Raw genomic sequence first — 17,193 nt, 5'->3', positions numbered from 1 at the left:
CTGTGCAATTATGGACTTGTTCTAAGTCTTCTCATTTTCTCTTACAAGCAGACCACCTCATGTCTGAAACATCTGCAGTAGTTCCAGCAGTGAAACCAGGGCTATTGTAGCACTGAAATCTCTAAAATTGCAGTGATTTTCAGTTGGATAGTGATCCACTGTACATCTGGAAAAGTAGGTGTTGCCCTCGGGGAGCTGTATTTGGCATAATTTCCTCCTTGGGAACAGGGCACAATGAGATCACAGCTTCTCCTGGTCTCAGCTGTTGAGCAAATCCCTGTCAGGCCTAATAGCCAGTGCTCTTTTCCCCTTGATCAGCTGGGCTTTGGTCATTGCTGAGTTGAACATTGTTCACTAAATGAATAGCTCCCAGAATGCAAGCTTCACCTGTTATCCTTCCATTTAGGAAAATTGGGAGTTTTTAGTCTTTTGTACTCTGCATTCAAGAGATGAGAGGGAAAAAAACCCACCTAAATGCCTCCATTTAAATGTAAATTTTGACTTTTCACGTCTGACAAAGTAGGGTGTTTGTTTTTCTAAACAATATATATATAAATAAAAGCCATGGAATTGAAAGAATAAAACTCCTCTCTTGTTGATATTGATATATTTTCCACGCAGTAATCTTTGCTCTCATCACGCTATGTATTTTTCTGTTTCTTTTTACTTTAAAACTAATTTTGCTGTGAGAACAGGAGATCGTTATGAGGAAATATTCTGGTGCTGGCTTGTGCAGAGAAAACATGCCATCTGCCTAATGTGTTTCATCTTGTGTCAGCCTAAGATGTGTTGTTTGGGTTTAACATGCCAGTCAGTAGCCTAGAAAGAGTGCAGGCAGCAGCTCTGACACATATCCTGGCTAGGTCTCCAAACCCTTCCTGCTTTTCAGAGACTATGAAACAGATCACGAGATTTTGGGCAGAAGGTATGGTTCTCATCACCTACCGCGTCCTCACATTAGAGTCTGAGAGGCATTTGTGCAGGGAACTGAAGTGGTTTGGGATATATTTTCAGTCTTCATATGTCACGCTGTTAAGAAGCAAAAGCAAAGACCCAGCCTGGAAGTGGGTTATTTCAAAGAGGTCTGGCTGGTGGGTCCGAGGGGCTGGTGGTTGATGATGTGGTGGTGTCTCCCCAGTGGCAACCACACAATACCAGCTTCACCCTTCCCGGCTCTGTTAGGAAAGAGCTGGAGAAGCCATTTGGTGTAGCATCACACGGGGACGGGCACCTGAGTCCCAAAAGCAGGACAGCCATGCAGTGCAGCCCTCCTCGCTCCGAACTGGCAGGTCTCCTCTGTCTGTCTGTCTGGAGGTGGCTCTGAACGAGCTCAGCGTCTGTCCCTGCTCCGCTGTGGACTCGGCTGCCTGCAGGGACGGGGCATGTTTTGGGGCTCAGCGCTGTGGTCAGGACCCATCAGTGGCCAGGTTTCAGAAATGGGCCCTTCTTTATCAGATGTTTCCTCTTTCAGTCACCGAATTCTTGCCTGATAAATGGATGGCACGTGTCTCAGCTGGGTAAATGCAGCTGGTCATATTTTGTTACACTGTGTGTAATAGAGACTTTAGCTTATTTTTTTATTAAGAAAAGAAGTTGGCAGACAGCTTTAAATGTCTGCCTAAGGACAAAATGAACTCAGTTTTGTAGATAGCTGCTTTTTTTCTTAATAAATAAATAAATGGAAAGATTTTTATGTTGATAATAAAAATAACTAATGCAGAGCTTTTTCCACTAGTGCCTGGAGACATGGACAGATGTGGGATTTTTGAAGGGATAAAGAATTGAAATCTGTTGGCAGGTAGTTGCTATAAAAATGACTATTCTTTCTGCCTCTTATTACAGACCAACATTCAACAAATGAAGAGTCTCTGAGAAAGCTAATGATGACGGGATCAGGTTTCAACCATCAGAGATAGCAGAAACCTCCTCCCTTCAGAGAAATCTAAAGTTCCAAAGGGAAGTGGTTGGGAAAACTGGAAGCTTTATTAAAGTATACTTCTGGACTTTCTCCGACTCACAATGTGGTGTGTGGGAGTGTGGAGGGGAGGAAACTGCCAGGGAAATTAGAAGGAAACGGAGCGAGTTCACCAGAAGTTTGGTTTGCCCACGAGTTCTCTGCTGAAGTTTTGTGTGATGACTTTCTGCCTCCAGAGAACTTTCACTATGCTGCTGTTGCATATAGTTGGGTTCTGTCTTGTTGTGTGGTCTGTTGTCAGAGGGTAAACCTCGTTTTCTCACTTTTATTGTTCTGATTCTCTCCCCTATTCCCCTGCAGAGGGAGGAAATGAGCAGCTGTGCAGGGCTTTGCTGCCTGCTGGGGTTAAACCTCAATATTGCTTCGCAATGTGATCACATCGTAGGGCCAGTCTCCTGAAGCAGTCAGTAATGTGGATCATAGACTTGGCTAGCCACTCTACTGTTTGGTGACTCAACCAGAAAACCATCTGTGGACCATCAGTGTCGATGCAGCGTTTAGGAGAGCAAAGATCAAAAGTTGATCTGATATACCTACAATTCAGAGCAAATTGCTTTGCTGTCCATGAAAGACAGTTGTAATGCTTACAGAGGAGAAGCACGAAAACAAATTTAAAATATTTCTTTTTATTTAAAGACAGATTTTTACACACACACACACACACACACTTATAAAGGTGCATATATATATATGTAGAAGAAAAAGCAGACCAAAAAAGTGCTTAAATCTCTAAGTCAACCATTGGCAGCGTGGGTCAGCTGGTGCCGTCCAGGGTGGTAAATATCCCTCTTCAGAGTCCTACTACACCTTTGTTTAGTTATGTCCTGGTCAATCCTCTTGAGATTGTCACTGATTATTTTTTATACCACTGTGTTGAATCTTGAGTCCCTGATGTTCTGCAAGAACTGAGTCCTCTTTCTGTAGGAAATGGTAAAAAAATAGTGGTCCCCAATACCTGCTTGCAGGGGATACGTTGGTTTTGAGATCTTGTGACTTTACTTACAGGCACAGTTAGCTGCCCTGCTGTCTGGTCTGACAGGCAGGACACGAGGTGATATTGCCTGCAGCAGAACTTTTACCTATTGGCCAGGGTGGGTAGGGCAATATTGGAGGAAAAAAGTTTCAGATACAACCGATGCTCATGAAGTGCCCTGCAAAAGGCACGATATGTTGGGCTTTCAGTTCTAAAAGCAGATCCTTCCAAAATGACCATTACATTTTAGCTTTTATAGCACTGTACAGATAATAAATACTTCTAGAGGTAAAGCGCAGAGAAAACATTCTGCAGTTAGCTGCAAAATTAGCTATGCTGATCTGTCTCTGAGTAGGTCGAACCCAAGAAATTCTATTCTTCCAGTTGTGGATGAATCTTGGGTCAACAAGAGAATATCAAGGACAATTCTTTTTTTTTTTATTTGTTAGTATGCTGTCCCTCCCCTCAGTAGCTATGTCTGATGTATAGTCCCTAATCTCTTTCACTGTCCTTGTGTTCCTGTTTATCGACTTTCGCTTTTATCTCTTACTTGGATGTGCTTGTTGCCTGCACCGAGTACAAGGAAAGAAAAGAAAGATGCAACTTGCAAAGGAACAGAATAAGACTAATGACCACGGATAACTTCTGCTTGTGGTGAGGCTGTGCCAGGAAGACGAAGAACAAGAGTTAGTTTGCTTTCAGCTGTCAATCACTAGTAAAGCATGTGAACAACATCCATCCACAGCCTTCCTGGCTTCCCAAGCAAGTAGATGGCCACACAACCCTTGAATGACGGATTTTGTGTTGTTTCCTTCCACCTGACTGGGAAGGTTTGCAGTTTGCGTGCAGATATGTTTGCTTCTTTCTTACTCCACATGGATCTATGTAAAATAAGAACAACCACTACAGGTCATCTCGTAGGTCCAACTAATCAGATTTTCTGGCTATGTTGTTAGTAGATGGAAAAAGACACTCAGGGTCTTGTATAAGAAATTTTACATGTATTAAATGAACCTTTACCTTTGATGTCCAGCTTGTAGTTATCAGTGGTTTACGGCTTCTTGAGCTGAAAGCTTTATATGGAGCAAGACCTGCCTTTCAGAAATTTGTCTAATCTCTTTTCAAAGTAGGTAGTTTAAACTGTAGAAATATGCATACTTTTCACCACCAATCAACACCTTAACTTTTTAAGAACCACAAAAGTCTCATTCTGCAGCATAAATTAAGGTCTAACTGGAAAATAAGAATAGTGATTCTGCATCCAACCCAAGGTCTATTTGTCTCAGTATCCAATGACCTATTAGACATGCTAAGGGATAGACTGTAAAAATAGGGCAAAGCTTCTGGAAATGTGTAATTTGGGGATTTTCTGATCAATAAATTGTGTCCGCTGCTTTGTGTGTAATAACATAATAGAATATTTTTCTTTGAATTTATCTAATTGATCTTTGAGTTCACCTGTGTTTTGGCCAAAATCTGGTGGCAATGAGTTCTGCAGTTTAAGTATAAGCTAATTTAAAAAGCACTTTTTTTTTTTTTTTGCCTTGGGTCTTCTGCCTGATGACTTTATATTCTGCCAGCTGTTATTTATTAAGAAATAGTGAATAATGCCATATATTATTTGAGAGATTAAAGAAACTGGTTGTTAGAGAGTTTGATTTGACTACATGCAATTTGTCCAACTGGAATAGTTGAACAGTTGAACTGGAAGTCTTGAGCTTAATATAGTTTCAGGTGTATAGGCAGCAATTAATGATGCCTGAAGACATTAAATGACTTGTGTATGGTTACACAGCAAGCAAGTGGCGGTCTAAGGAACAGTACCAAGGCTAAAACCCTTGATACAGTTACTGGGAACATTTCAGCTGAGCACACCTTCAGAACCAGACCAGAACCAAATTGAATTATCCAGTGAAAACATGGTCATTTAGATATTTCTGTTTTGTAACCCAATTTTCTTGCTTTAATTATCAGAATAAGGAACAGTTACTGAGTTACTGCCTCAGCTTTTTTTTCCCTTTCTCTCTCTTTTCTCCCTTTCTCTCTTTTTTTTCTCCCTTACTTTCCTTCCTTGATTTTCTTGTTTGTTTTGTTTTGTAATAGAGTTCCTTCCCGCTCCCAAAAAGCTGTTGATTCTGTTGCCACGATACTCCCCTCTCTTTTCTGAAAAGCCCTCTTTATGTAGAGGAAATGCTGTTTGGTAGCAGACAAGTGAGTAGTAAGGTAGTATTTACAGAGTTTGTTCTGTGGGGCCTATGGTCGTGACATGCAAGTGAGGTCTGAGATGGGCAGGGTCAAGTGAGATCAGCAAAGTTTAAGGTGAGGTAATGCCCCAAGACCCAGTTCAGTTCCAATGCTTTATTCTAATTATGCAGGCAAGTAAAAACTTCAGAGCTTGCTAAGGTTAAAAGCCATATTGCTGAGTGTATGTGCATGGTTGCTCCTACATGAGGGAGAGGGAAAGGATGAGACAGAACAATAACTGTCCTTGTTCAGATTCACCCTTCTAGTTTTGGCTTGGGGTCAGCCCCAAAATCCAGAAAGAGTGTATTTCTTGGTTCCTATTCATTTAGGATAAAAATTATACAAGAATTATCCATGCAGCTGACCCAAAAGTCTTGTCTAAACTTGATCTGGGTCTTAACATTGTCTCTTCGGCCCCTCTCTAATTTAATATGCATTTGAACAGAAGTGGCTTCTTGATAGAGCCTTTCACCTCCAGGTCACCCTTTCAAATCCAATTCAGGCCTGTCGTGACCAAATGTTACCACCATCTGACGGCTCTTCTGTGTCCTGTGTGAATTGTTGGCTTCAGTCCAGTAGCTGGTGGACAGGTGCCTGAATTGCAAAAACTGCCAGAGCTGACACTAACTGGACATGTCTGCAGAGGGGTCAAAGAGTGAATTAGCTTGGCAGATGAATTAATACTTAACTTGTATGCACTGTGATGCTTTATATCTTCAGAGGGCTTTGCAAACGTCAGCTATTCCTCAGGAGGTGGTGTTATCTGCACTGGCAGGTGAGAGAAGCAAGCTGATAAAGAACCAGGAGCAGAATATGCGTGTTGCTGACCTCCCACTCGGAGGCCAAAACTACGAGTTTAGCTCCTTTCAGGGCTACTGATGGGCACACAGTGCAGGGTTCAAGCTTACTGAAGGGGATCCCATGTTCTTCTGTGGATAAAAGCATCCCTTTTAAAGACAGATAGGAAAGCAGTCTTGATGGACATGCCATCCTTTTGCTGTATGAATCCATGGAACCAACAGAAGTCTCTTCTCCATCCTCTTTGAGGTACTAATGATTCACGTCAGATTCCACCTATCATTAAGAGGTGTCATTATTTAGATTGAGAACTTGCCATGTAACCAGATCAGCAAATAATTACTTTTTTAATGGCAGCTGGGTCAGAGTGGTTCATTCCGAAAGACTACAGCTCTTGGAACATCATTGAAATAATCTGAAAAAAAAAAAATGCATGAAGTGTTATGAAGAATTGCTAGAAGGTCATGCGGAGTTTGTGGTACATCAGTGTTTGCAAGCTGCTTCTGCAGGGATGCTTAAAAGACACTGTCAGATTGCATAAAGGTGTCTACAGGAGTAAGGAGAAACTGAATTTTGTGCTTCCTATCAGTGAGAATAAGTGCGGTGGGTCTAAACTGGCATTTTCCCTTCTCTGGAAGCAAGATGAAGAAACTTTTTTTTTTCTTTTAGATTTGTAACTTTTAGAAGGTTTTTAAAAATAGTAAACCACTTTTCTACTATTAATTTCCTATGTAAATAATTGCTGTTGTTGCCATAGTGTTTACAAAGGTGAATGGAGCAGGTGATCCATGAGATGAGAAATGGAAGGAGAAAGATGTTGTCCTTATGGTTACAAAGGGGTAGTGGCATACCTCTGAAATAGTGCCTCTAAGAGGGCATGGTTTACATCATCTGCAAAACTGGAGATGACACAGTAGGACTGACTCGTCAGAGGTTATAAAGAGTGGCAGAGGAAAATGTTCTTGGAAGTGTTAGACTTTATATATATATATATATATATATTTTGGTGAAGGTTTATGCTGGCCCTTTCAAATTTTGGGGAAAAAATGTGGGAAGAAGGTAGATATAAGAAAAGTGATTTAGGTAAAATTCACCTTACCAGGCGTTCAAATCCAGGTATTTCAAGGGAAGCTCAAAAATGTGAACCACATCCAGACAGTTTGAATTCCACCTCATGTTCCCTTGTATAGTCAGGAGACAAGTGTCGCGCATCACTAAAGAGTGGTTCAAGGCACTGGGCAAAGTTCCCTGGAGCTAAAAGGGCCAGAGCTGGTGCTTTCTAGCTGAATGTAGACTGCTGAGCACGTGATGCCGAATGGTCAGTTTTCTTTTGCTTATTAGCACATTGTCTTTGTATGTTCTTCTGTCACTACTGTAGGCATTGCCAAAATAACTAAGCTTGGGGAACGGTGTGTATGTCAAAATGGGAACCTTTTGATCCCCAAAATATGAGACCTATGCAGAATTTTCTTTTGAGAGATACTGGACCTGAGGAAGCATCAAAGAGCCGGTCTTCTGGGAATTTCTGTATCTTTTCTGAACCAAAAGGGGCAAACTCCTTATGTTGTGCCAACTGTTGTATGTCCATTTGCTTCAAACAGTGGCTGAGCAGTAAGAGTGCAAAGTCTGCCTGGAGGCTGTTATGTTCCCTGCTACTAATGACAAGCCATGGTTTTAGCCACTTATATAAAACATTGCAAGGAGTTTATCCCATCCCCTGTATGAAATATTGGAGTGAATAAGGCTTTTGGATGCTCCCTCTCTGAACCAATTGCTATGCCCAAGAATTAATAAAATCCATATTGAAGTGACAGCTGGTGGACAGAGCTGGCTTCTTCCTGCATCACTTGTCTCTCTAGTGGCTCATGTTCTGCTCTCAATGCACATTTATCCTTTTATTATGGCATTTATTGATTTTTATTTATTTATTTAAATCTCTGTTTCCTTAAGAATCAAAATTGCACTGTTCAACTTTGGTCATATCAGCATTAGCTATTGACACAATTCTTTCCTGTTGCTCTTTAATTACTGACCTTCCAAAGACATTCAGCTAATGAAATAAAAATGTGGACAAGCAAGGATATATTTTCTCAAAACTTTACATGGCATCATGAACCAGCTTCCAGTTTCTGTGCTACTTCAACTATTTCATATCTTGACAATGCATGTGAGCTCTTATTCTTTAACCATTATTTCTTTCATTTTTCCCCCCTCCCTAATTTATATCCATATTTCTCAAGCTACCAGAAACTTTAGACTGACTCAGGAGAACAGTGAAAAGTGCGTCACAAAGGCAGGGATTCAGATGAACTTTAGAGCAAAAATTTGTTTGCTTATTTATTTATTCTGTTTTTATGTGGTAAGTGGCAAGAAGAGGCAAAGACCATTCTTTTCAAGGAAGAGAATGTTAACTTATTTTCTAGGAAGTGGGGTTCAATCATTGTCCCTGTCAGTCTAGTGAGTGATTTCTGTTTTGACACACAGAGAAAAGAAAGACCAACTCTGCCTTTGTTTTCTCCAACTCCGTAAGCTGGGTCATCCAGGTAATTACAGCTTTACTTAAGAAAGAGAATGTGAGAGAGAAAATCTCTGCTGCTGCTTGTAAGCACAAAGACAAGACGCTTGAGGGAATTAAATTGCATGATGATTTTTATAAGGCATCTGAATCATTTTGCATTCCACCTCTAAAGCAGAAAATGATGAGTTTAATATCATATTGTAGGATGTAACTTGTAAGTCTCTCAGAAAGCAGCTATGGCATCCAGCGATGTTCGAGCCTGGTTATTCATTATTTTCTGCTTAAAGGCTGAAGCAAATGTGACTATGAGACTTTGAGCCATCTCTAAATTTATTCCCTTTCTTATTGTAGATGCTACTGGATTAGAAGCCATAACCGGGGCGGGTTCTGCTGTGTACTTACAGATAGCCTTTTGTTTAACAGCAGATAGGATTGGTTTATGTTTATAGAGTGTGTTTGTATGTGGCCATGTAAATGCACACATACATTTATTAACTTCATTCTCCCATTAAAATTCTCCCTATCTCAAAGAGAAACCATTTCAGAAGGTCAGCTCTCTGCTGATTTTTCTGAAATTCCCATCAGTGGGTGACATTATGTATTTAATAAAAATGTTAATTCTGTGATCCTGCCTAAATTGCAGGAGATCAGTAATTACGTCAAAATCTTCCAGAGAACCTCAACTGAAATATGAAACTTTATTCCCTAGCTTAAATGTGTAGTGTGGCAGTGGGTGAAACAGTTCCTACATGTAAGGTACTTATGAATACGTATGACTCTAAAGAGAGAGAAGAAATACCATTATTGTGCAGGAATATATCTTACTTAATTGGTGAAACTTGTCTGTAAACAAATTGTCTACTATTTGGTCTACTACTTGGGGCACGAGGTGGCAAACTTTGAGTTTAACGTCCCAGTGACTGGGCCGTTATTGTCCATTTTAAGGCCACAATATCTTTGTGGCTGTGAATAAAGATAATTTTTCCATTAGGAACTCATGTGTTATGTTAACAAGGCAGTGAATAATTTTGTTCTGTAATGGAGGATGCTCAAGATGTTTCCCTTTGATAAAATAATGAATGTGATGAGAACAAAAGAAATGTGAAACACTGAAATACTGTTCTGCTCACATACAGCAGTGTCTGGGAGTAGTACATCTAACTGGCAATTACTCTAGCAATGTTTAACAACTTACTGAATAGGATGGACAATTGCAAATTTGGACTATATTTAGTGGGCAGGAATATGTGAAATAGAGTTTTTTATATGTTCACTAGGAGAGTAAGGAACAAAAACCAGAAAAAGCTGTTGAATAGTTATTGTGGGCTGACTTAGGAAATTACTTTTAAAATACATTGTAATGAATGACTAGATAAATGTTTTTAAACACTTGTTTGGGTGATGAGCTATCTGTTGAATGTCATGGTTTCCAAATAAGTGATCTAGAAGTTTAATCTTTAGGTGGAGGTGATATCTGTGAAGGACACTGTTCCCTCAGAAATAGCCATTGAAACCAGACTGTTTGAAAATGGGTTTGATGATCAAGAAAGATTTTCAAAGAAATTTCAGCACCCCAAGAGTTTCTCTAAAATTCTCTGGAACACTTTTATCAGGAATTTTTTTTAGCGAGAGTCCTAGGAGAGTTTAGGAAATATTCTCTAGTAATACTGTGTTAGACTGGATGACTTGATCAATTGAATACTAAGCTGAGGCTCAGGTCACCCATGTTCTGCAGGTGAATTTCTTGCTGGATAGCCTACGGAAAGCTATCTTAGTAGTCTGTGCCTCTGTGTCCCTGTTTGTAGACACCTTGTTCTGGAAACAGTTGGATAAATATGGATGAGTAAGTGTAGTATGACACAGCACAAATCATAGAGTTTACGCCAGCACCTTTATTTGTGTTAAGACACAAATTATCCTAGTCTATTGTTATATATCTCGTTGTGCTTCTCTCTTACTTTATATTAGTAAATAAGTCCCTATAAAGAATTCTGTCTGGTTGTTCTAAAATAAGTATGACTTAGGTCACTGATTTCTATGTGAAGGACATTCATGCTTTACAAATATCCAGTTTAACTAGATTATCTCCTCTCTTCATCATCAAATCACTGTTTTGAGACTCTACAACATGTTCTGTTTTACGATGATATGCCAGTGTGCATCTGATCTCATCAAATTCTGTTTCTGACGGGTAAATTATCTTATGAAAAATAATATTACTCAATCTTGGTTTTAATTTCTGTATGTTTGGAGAGGAAGAAAATCCTACGTGGTATTTCATCCTGTCAATGCTAATATTTCTCCTCAGTGCTGTATCTCCAAATAGCACATGTGTGCTTTATTGCAGTGTTGGTCCTCTATAGCACAGCATAATGTTTCGGCAGGAGCAAACAATTTATTGTATTAGAGTCAAAGACAATCAAATGTTCCTTTTCCTATGAAGCATGGTCATATATTGATATTGCATTAGCTAACATTTTAACATAGGAGAGGCTTAATAAGATACAGTATTACTCTCTCTAGGCTGTTTAATTAAACTAAACAGTCACTGTGTATTGTACATTGGTTTTCTGCCAAGGGAAAGTAAATCTGTATCATATTAGTTTCACATACCGAATGATGTTCTCCCCCCATCAGAGACTCTCTAGAAGAGCTGACACTGCTGTCACGTGAACTGTGTAATACAATCTGCATTTGTATTACATTAAACTGTTTTGTAGCTCAGTATTTGCCAGTAGCCCGAGCAAGCTTTGTGTGCAGATGAGACGTGGTCGGAGAGATACGTGTTGTGTTTTACCGGCCGGGGTCCCTATTTGCTGCCAAGGGGTACAAGGCTAAGCATCGTAATCCCTGTCCTGCTAACAGAGCTCTTCTCCATTCCCCTGTTGGGACAGGGAGATCTGGACTGTAACTCTCTGGTCACCAGGAAGGTTCTTACCGGCCCCATGGTGGCCGGGTGGCAGGGGTGGGTTTGTCACTGTCTAGTCACAGAGCACCATTTGTTCAGGACCAGAAGTTGCAAGAGTTTGGGGAAACTCTGGGTAATCCAGGGGCATCTGCTCTGGTAGCACTTTTTAGTACTGGATGTTGCCTTCTCGCTGCTGTCAATGGCACTGTACATGGTGATCAAGGTGAACGTTCGCTCTTTGCCACCGGTGGCAGGCGAAGTAGTATCACTTATACATGACGTGAGGAAAAAGATGTGTCCCTGGACTGGAGACTTGAGTAGCATTTTCTTACAGAGCCTTCTGACACTGAATTGCTGGTCCAGGAAAGGTATGGGGAGAGCAGGCACTTCTGTGTTAGGGAGTTCTGGTGGTTTTGTTTGAAGCAGAGTTGATGAGGAATCACATGAGAAGCTACAAGCAGAGAGGCATTCAAGGCGCTTGCTTTTGGGAGTTGTTCTGTTGAATTAGTACTACAAAGCACAGTACGACAAAAGCATTTGTGGTATTTCTCCTTATAAAATGAAATAAACTGCACAGGAGATACTGAAATCTCTTTTACATAATTTGGAGCCTGTCTCTCCTGGCAGAAGGGTACATCTGCATATTGCGATCCAGAACCGTGCAGAGATGGCAAAGCTATGCCTGAACAATTATGCTCTAGATCTGGAAGATGCATATTTTTTATCAGTGGCACTAAGCCCTGTATCAGAGCGAAGGATAATGCTTTGGCTCTATTTTGCACAGTGTCCTGTGCTGCATAAATGTCCCAGCCTCCTCAGAACAGGTAGAGAAATGTCTATCTGTCGTGGTTTAACCCCAGACAGCAGCTAAGCACCACACAGCTGCTTGCTCACTCCCCCCACAGCGGGATGGAGGACAGAATCAAAAGAGTGAAAGTAAGAAAACTCGTGGGTTGAGATGAAGACAGTTTAACAACTAAAGCAAAAGCCACGTGTGCAAGCAAAGCAAAACAAGGAATTCATCCACCACTTCCCATCAGCAGGCAGGTATTCAGCCATCTCCAGGAAAGTAGGGGTCCATCACAGTAATGGTTACTTGAGAAGGCAAACACTATCACTCCAAACATCCCCCTCTTTCTTCTTCTTCTCTCCAGTTTTATATGCTGAGCATGACATCATATGGTATGGAATAAATATCCCTTTGGTCAGTTGAGGTCAGCTGTCCCGGCTGTGTCCCCTCCCCGATTCTTGTGCACCCCCAACCCCTCGCTGGTGGGATGGTGTGAGGAGCAGCAAAGGCCTTGGCTCTGTGTAAGCGCTGCTCAGCAGTAACGGAAACATCTCTATATTATCAACGCTGTTTTCAGCACAAATCCAAAACACAGCCCCATACTAGCTACTATGAAGAAAATTAACTCTATCCCAGCCAAAACCAGCACACTATCATGGACCTGTGTTGCACCTCACATGCACCCACAAAGAGGCATGAATGGTTAGATGCATCAAAGCAATGTCTTTTGCATGGCGCTCTGATGCTGGCACCATGATTAGATTCAAATCTGATGGCAGTATCAGATTTACGGGTGGCTTCACCTATGTAACACAGTTATGATTTATCTCATGCTGAATGTTTTTTTGTTGTCATTGTTTTTCCTCAACAGAAGATTAACCTGGAGTTCTATATTGACATCCATGCCCACTCCACCATGATGAATGGCTTCATGTATGGGAACATCTTTGAAGACGAGGAAAGATTTCAGCGACAGGCTGTTTTCCCCAAGCTACTCTGTCAGAACGCTGAAGACTTCTCTTATGTAAGCAATATTCTTTTAATTAATTTTTTCCTAATTTATTTTTAATGATAAATCTCTGGCTTAATTGGGTTGTGTGAATTTTATTTTAATGTGAATAGAAGTCTACTTAATTTTTTTGTCATTATTAGCTACCATCTTCCCTCTTATAGTTACCTTATCCGAAAGTGGTAAGTTGTGATCTTATGTGCTATCATTAGACACACGAACAGAAGCAGGTTCTTCATCTTCCATACTGTAACCTTTGGTTCTGAATTATTGGAACACTTAGTTTTTATCAGAAGATCTTTTGTCTTTTGATCAACTGGATCAGCTTTATTGTTTCACTGTTTCTGTTACATTATATTGGCAAACTTTTTTACTTGTACACTTTAAATAATAATATAATAGCAAATTGATGTAAAAATAATAAATTTGAAAGAAAAGGTTAGATAATTTTCTGTTCAAAGTTGTGACAAAGGCAATGTATGCTTTTGAAATTCTTTGATATTACTACGGAAAGCTGTTCTGCAAGAAAATCTGCAATAGTCCAATACATGTCTTGTAACTTGGGAGGAAAGTTTGGGTGTAGGTATCTCTGGATATTGGAAATAAATGGTAAACTCCTATAAATGAATTGGAAAGGGGCATATGGTTTTAGAGCAAGTTTCAAATATTGTAGAACAGATCCTTAGCACACATTAGTATCAGTAGGTCTGCAGAAGTCAGTAGATTTAAGACTCTGGTCCAGTGTGTGGCAGCTTTGTGCCCAGGTATGGCATCCTGGCCCTTTCCATAGCCTCTTCTGTGCATCAGTTTTCCTTGATAGCTGTGCAAGTAGAACACACAATGCCCAAGACTGCCTGCAACTGCTTGTTTGCTTCTCCTGGCTCACCTTACATGCTTGTGGAGCTGCCAGCTAAGCTACTTTAAACAGCCATCCCTTGCTCTGTTTCAGTCTATGCACTCCAGGTTTGCTTAAGTGGACAGTCTTTCAAGTAAGTGGTGTTTGGTGTGCCATTTTGCTTTGGCTGGAGTAAGGAATATTCAGAAACGCATCTCAGCCATGGCAGTGGGAACTTCCACCCATGAGCTGTGAGGAGGGAAGGCAGTGGATGATGTTCGGCAGCTATATAATGGGAACAGGCTGAATTAAAAATTACTTTGGAATGCTACATCAAGCAGAGAAGAGCAGAAGAACCTAGTGTTTGGGCCCTCATTTTGTGTCTGTTATGTTTGTAACCCTCTTTGTCACCCACCATACGTTTTCCCAGTCTCTGCTGTCCCCTTTTTGCTTATACTCATCCTCCTGGTACTGAGAGATAAACCTGGGTCTCCTCTCAAAGATGGGGACAGCTGGGGCATGGTGCCTGCCTCCTCTGCAGTGCCATCCCAACCAGCTTGTGGCAGAGGTGGTGGGTGGAGGAGGATAGGGACCCTACAGCATTCCATGTGTTTAGCTCTAGAGAAACAAAATCTAAAAACAGATACAAAAGCAGACGAGTCTTCACAGAAAAAGAAACTGTAATTGGAAAAAAGACCATTTTCATCATGGCAAGAATGCTAGCCTAAAGCTTTTTCATCAAGATGCAGTAGAACATTTTTCTGTCTTGTGTTTGTGCATATTGCACCGTGGAGTTTGAGTGGGAAGTGCGTATAGAAATGGAGTTGTGCCACTGTTTTCTTGACAGATCTGTTCCAGCAAAAGGAAGGAGGAATTGAAACCTCCTGATTCCTGTCTGTTTCTCTATTCTATAGTAGTTTGTTTTTTGCAAGAGTGGGAAAAAGTTTGGATCAGTCTCTGACTTTTCTAAGGCTAGGTAGAAGATACCCTTTCCTCTGCCTTTTCTATTGCCAGGAAGGGGGCCTCTAGCAGACCAAACATTTCCCTTTGCTTCTTGGGCTCAGCAGTGGCAGCTGGCTGGGTAATACCTGGGAGGGTGTGCGGCTGCTGTTGCTTCCTCTGTTGCCTCATAGAATTGTTTAACCATTGTCAGTATTGTTTAACCATTGTCTGTATGTTTTGGGGGTTCGGGGGACTGCTGCAGTCTGAAGCTTTCTGCAGTCAACCACTGCAAGGATTTGTCAGAAAACTGTCCAGAGTGCAGAAGACCGAATCTGTACTAAATGAGGAGGGACAGCAGCTGCATCCGTTCCCAGCTATTTGGAGCCTGGGGAAGAGGGAGTTGGGTTCAAGGAACAAACAGCCTGTTCTTGTCCGAGAAGACCTCAGTGATTGAGTTCCTTATCTGTACCTGGTTGTTTCAAAAACACATTATAGGTAAGGGGGCATTCACAGATCATAGCAATGAAAACCTGCAATTGATAGTTCAGAAATTTTGTGCTCAAGTGTAGGATTTCTGTCTGTTACTGTGGGAGATTAAGTGTTCCTCTTAGCGCAAGCCTCGGTTGACAAAGGGAAAATCTTTGAGAAAATGACGTAGGAAATAGAAGCCAATAGCTAAATAAACAGTGCAGTCTCTCCCCTTTGACTCTCAATCTCCTTTCTGTAGAAGCTGGCAATCAGATATATATGTTGGCATCCAGTGCACCACAGTTTGACCTAGGTGCTGCTGGCACTCAGTATATTGGGATTTCAACTCACATCCTAGTGGTCTCTTGAGACCGGAAGCTTTTCCCCTGCCATCTATCCAAGCCATTCTTCTCGGGGCAGTTGAGGGGGTAGAAGCGTTGGAACAGGAGACAGCCACAAAGTGTCCACTGTATGCGAAGCAAGAGGACTGAATATTACTGCTGTCTCCAAGTGGGAAAGTCTCTTGCTTTCAGCTCCAGCCATGTGGGCTCTGTGACTGGTTGGAAATATTAGGGGTGAAGTTTGCAGCTCGAAAGAGAGGAAAGGAATCCAGAGCTTCCTGCATTTAAAAAGGGGGGGGAAAAAAAGTGTTGAAGATTAAAAATAGTGTATGTAAATATGCCCTATTGACTGCTCAAAGGGAAGGGGGGAAGTGCATCGTTAACATTACCAGGCTGGTGTTTGAAAGTGTGGGAATGGACCACTGTTGTTACTAATTAATTTTCCAAAGCTTCAGGAGGTCTCATTTACATTGTATGCTGCTGCGGCCATTTGTTGGGATTATAATACTTCAACAGCAGCACTTCAAGTGAAAACTGGCGGCTGCATGAAGTGTTGTCCATAATTGACTAGCTCCATGTCTTCACACAGCACAGAGACAATGTTCCATTATGTTATCCATTGACAGTATCATTGAAAAGATTACTCTCCTTAAAGCATCTGTCAACCTTGATTGATTTACAAGGGACAAAGAACTGAAAAGGTTTGAAGTGCGGGTACAATTTTTGCCACCGTTTAGCATACATAATGGTTCTCCTTTGATGTCAAAAGCTCATCTTCTATTAATAATGCAGAGGGCTTTTGAATGCAGGCTACTTGTATGGAGTTCCACACTAATAACCTACTTGCTGTGAAATGGGATTCACTTTGGAGAAGCAGTCATTTGTCTGGGTTTTACATGTTCGGAATGAATCCCGACTCAAAGGGATTTCTTTCAGTGCTCTGCATGATTGCAGCTGAGCCCGGCACGGGTTAGGGAAAGCAGGCAAAGCCTAGCCTGCTCCTCCAGCCGAGAATCTGGCAGAAATCACGCAGCCAGATGCAAAGGAGCATGAACAACAAGCCTAAGATGATGCGATCAAATGCCTTGTGCCGTTTTGTCTGGCAACCTTCTATTAATATACTTTAGAGTGCATTTCATGCCTGGACTGCTTTCTTCACCTGTCATTTCCAATAGGCCTTTTTATTTAAATGACAGCATCCAAGGGAGATTGGTGATTAGAGTAGGGGATGGATAGGGGATTTGCGCCTGCATGCCTGTTGTAGGACCACAGGCAAGTCACCCAATGTCTCTGTACCCTGTCTGTTGAGCAGAACACTTAACCTCACAGTGCTCTGGAAGGCTGACTGTGGTTTGCAGGTAAAAGTTGTGAAAGGGACCAGAAATCCTTCGT

General features: G+C 41.2%; 1 protein-coding gene across 2 annotated transcripts in view; it reads left to right on the top strand.

The window, feature by feature from the left end:
• Positions 1–17,193, top strand: part of LOC129209288 (BEN domain-containing protein 5) — a 952,643-nt gene that overhangs the window by 833,921 nt on the left and 101,529 nt on the right. For both annotated transcript variants that reach the window (XM_054833489.1, XM_054833488.1), the window contains exon 10: positions 13,078–13,230. In XM_054833489.1, the coding sequence (XP_054689464.1) occupies positions 13,078–13,230 (153 nt within the window). The remainder of the gene's footprint in view (positions 1–13,077; positions 13,231–17,193) is intronic.

This window comes from Grus americana, chromosome 8 (genome assembly GCF_028858705.1).
Source record: "Grus americana isolate bGruAme1 chromosome 8, bGruAme1.mat, whole genome shotgun sequence".
Lineage (NCBI taxonomy): Eukaryota > Metazoa > Chordata > Aves > Gruiformes > Gruidae > Grus > Grus americana.
The sequence above is the reverse complement of the archived record's forward strand: the minus strand, read 5'-3'. Positions and strand labels throughout refer to the sequence as shown.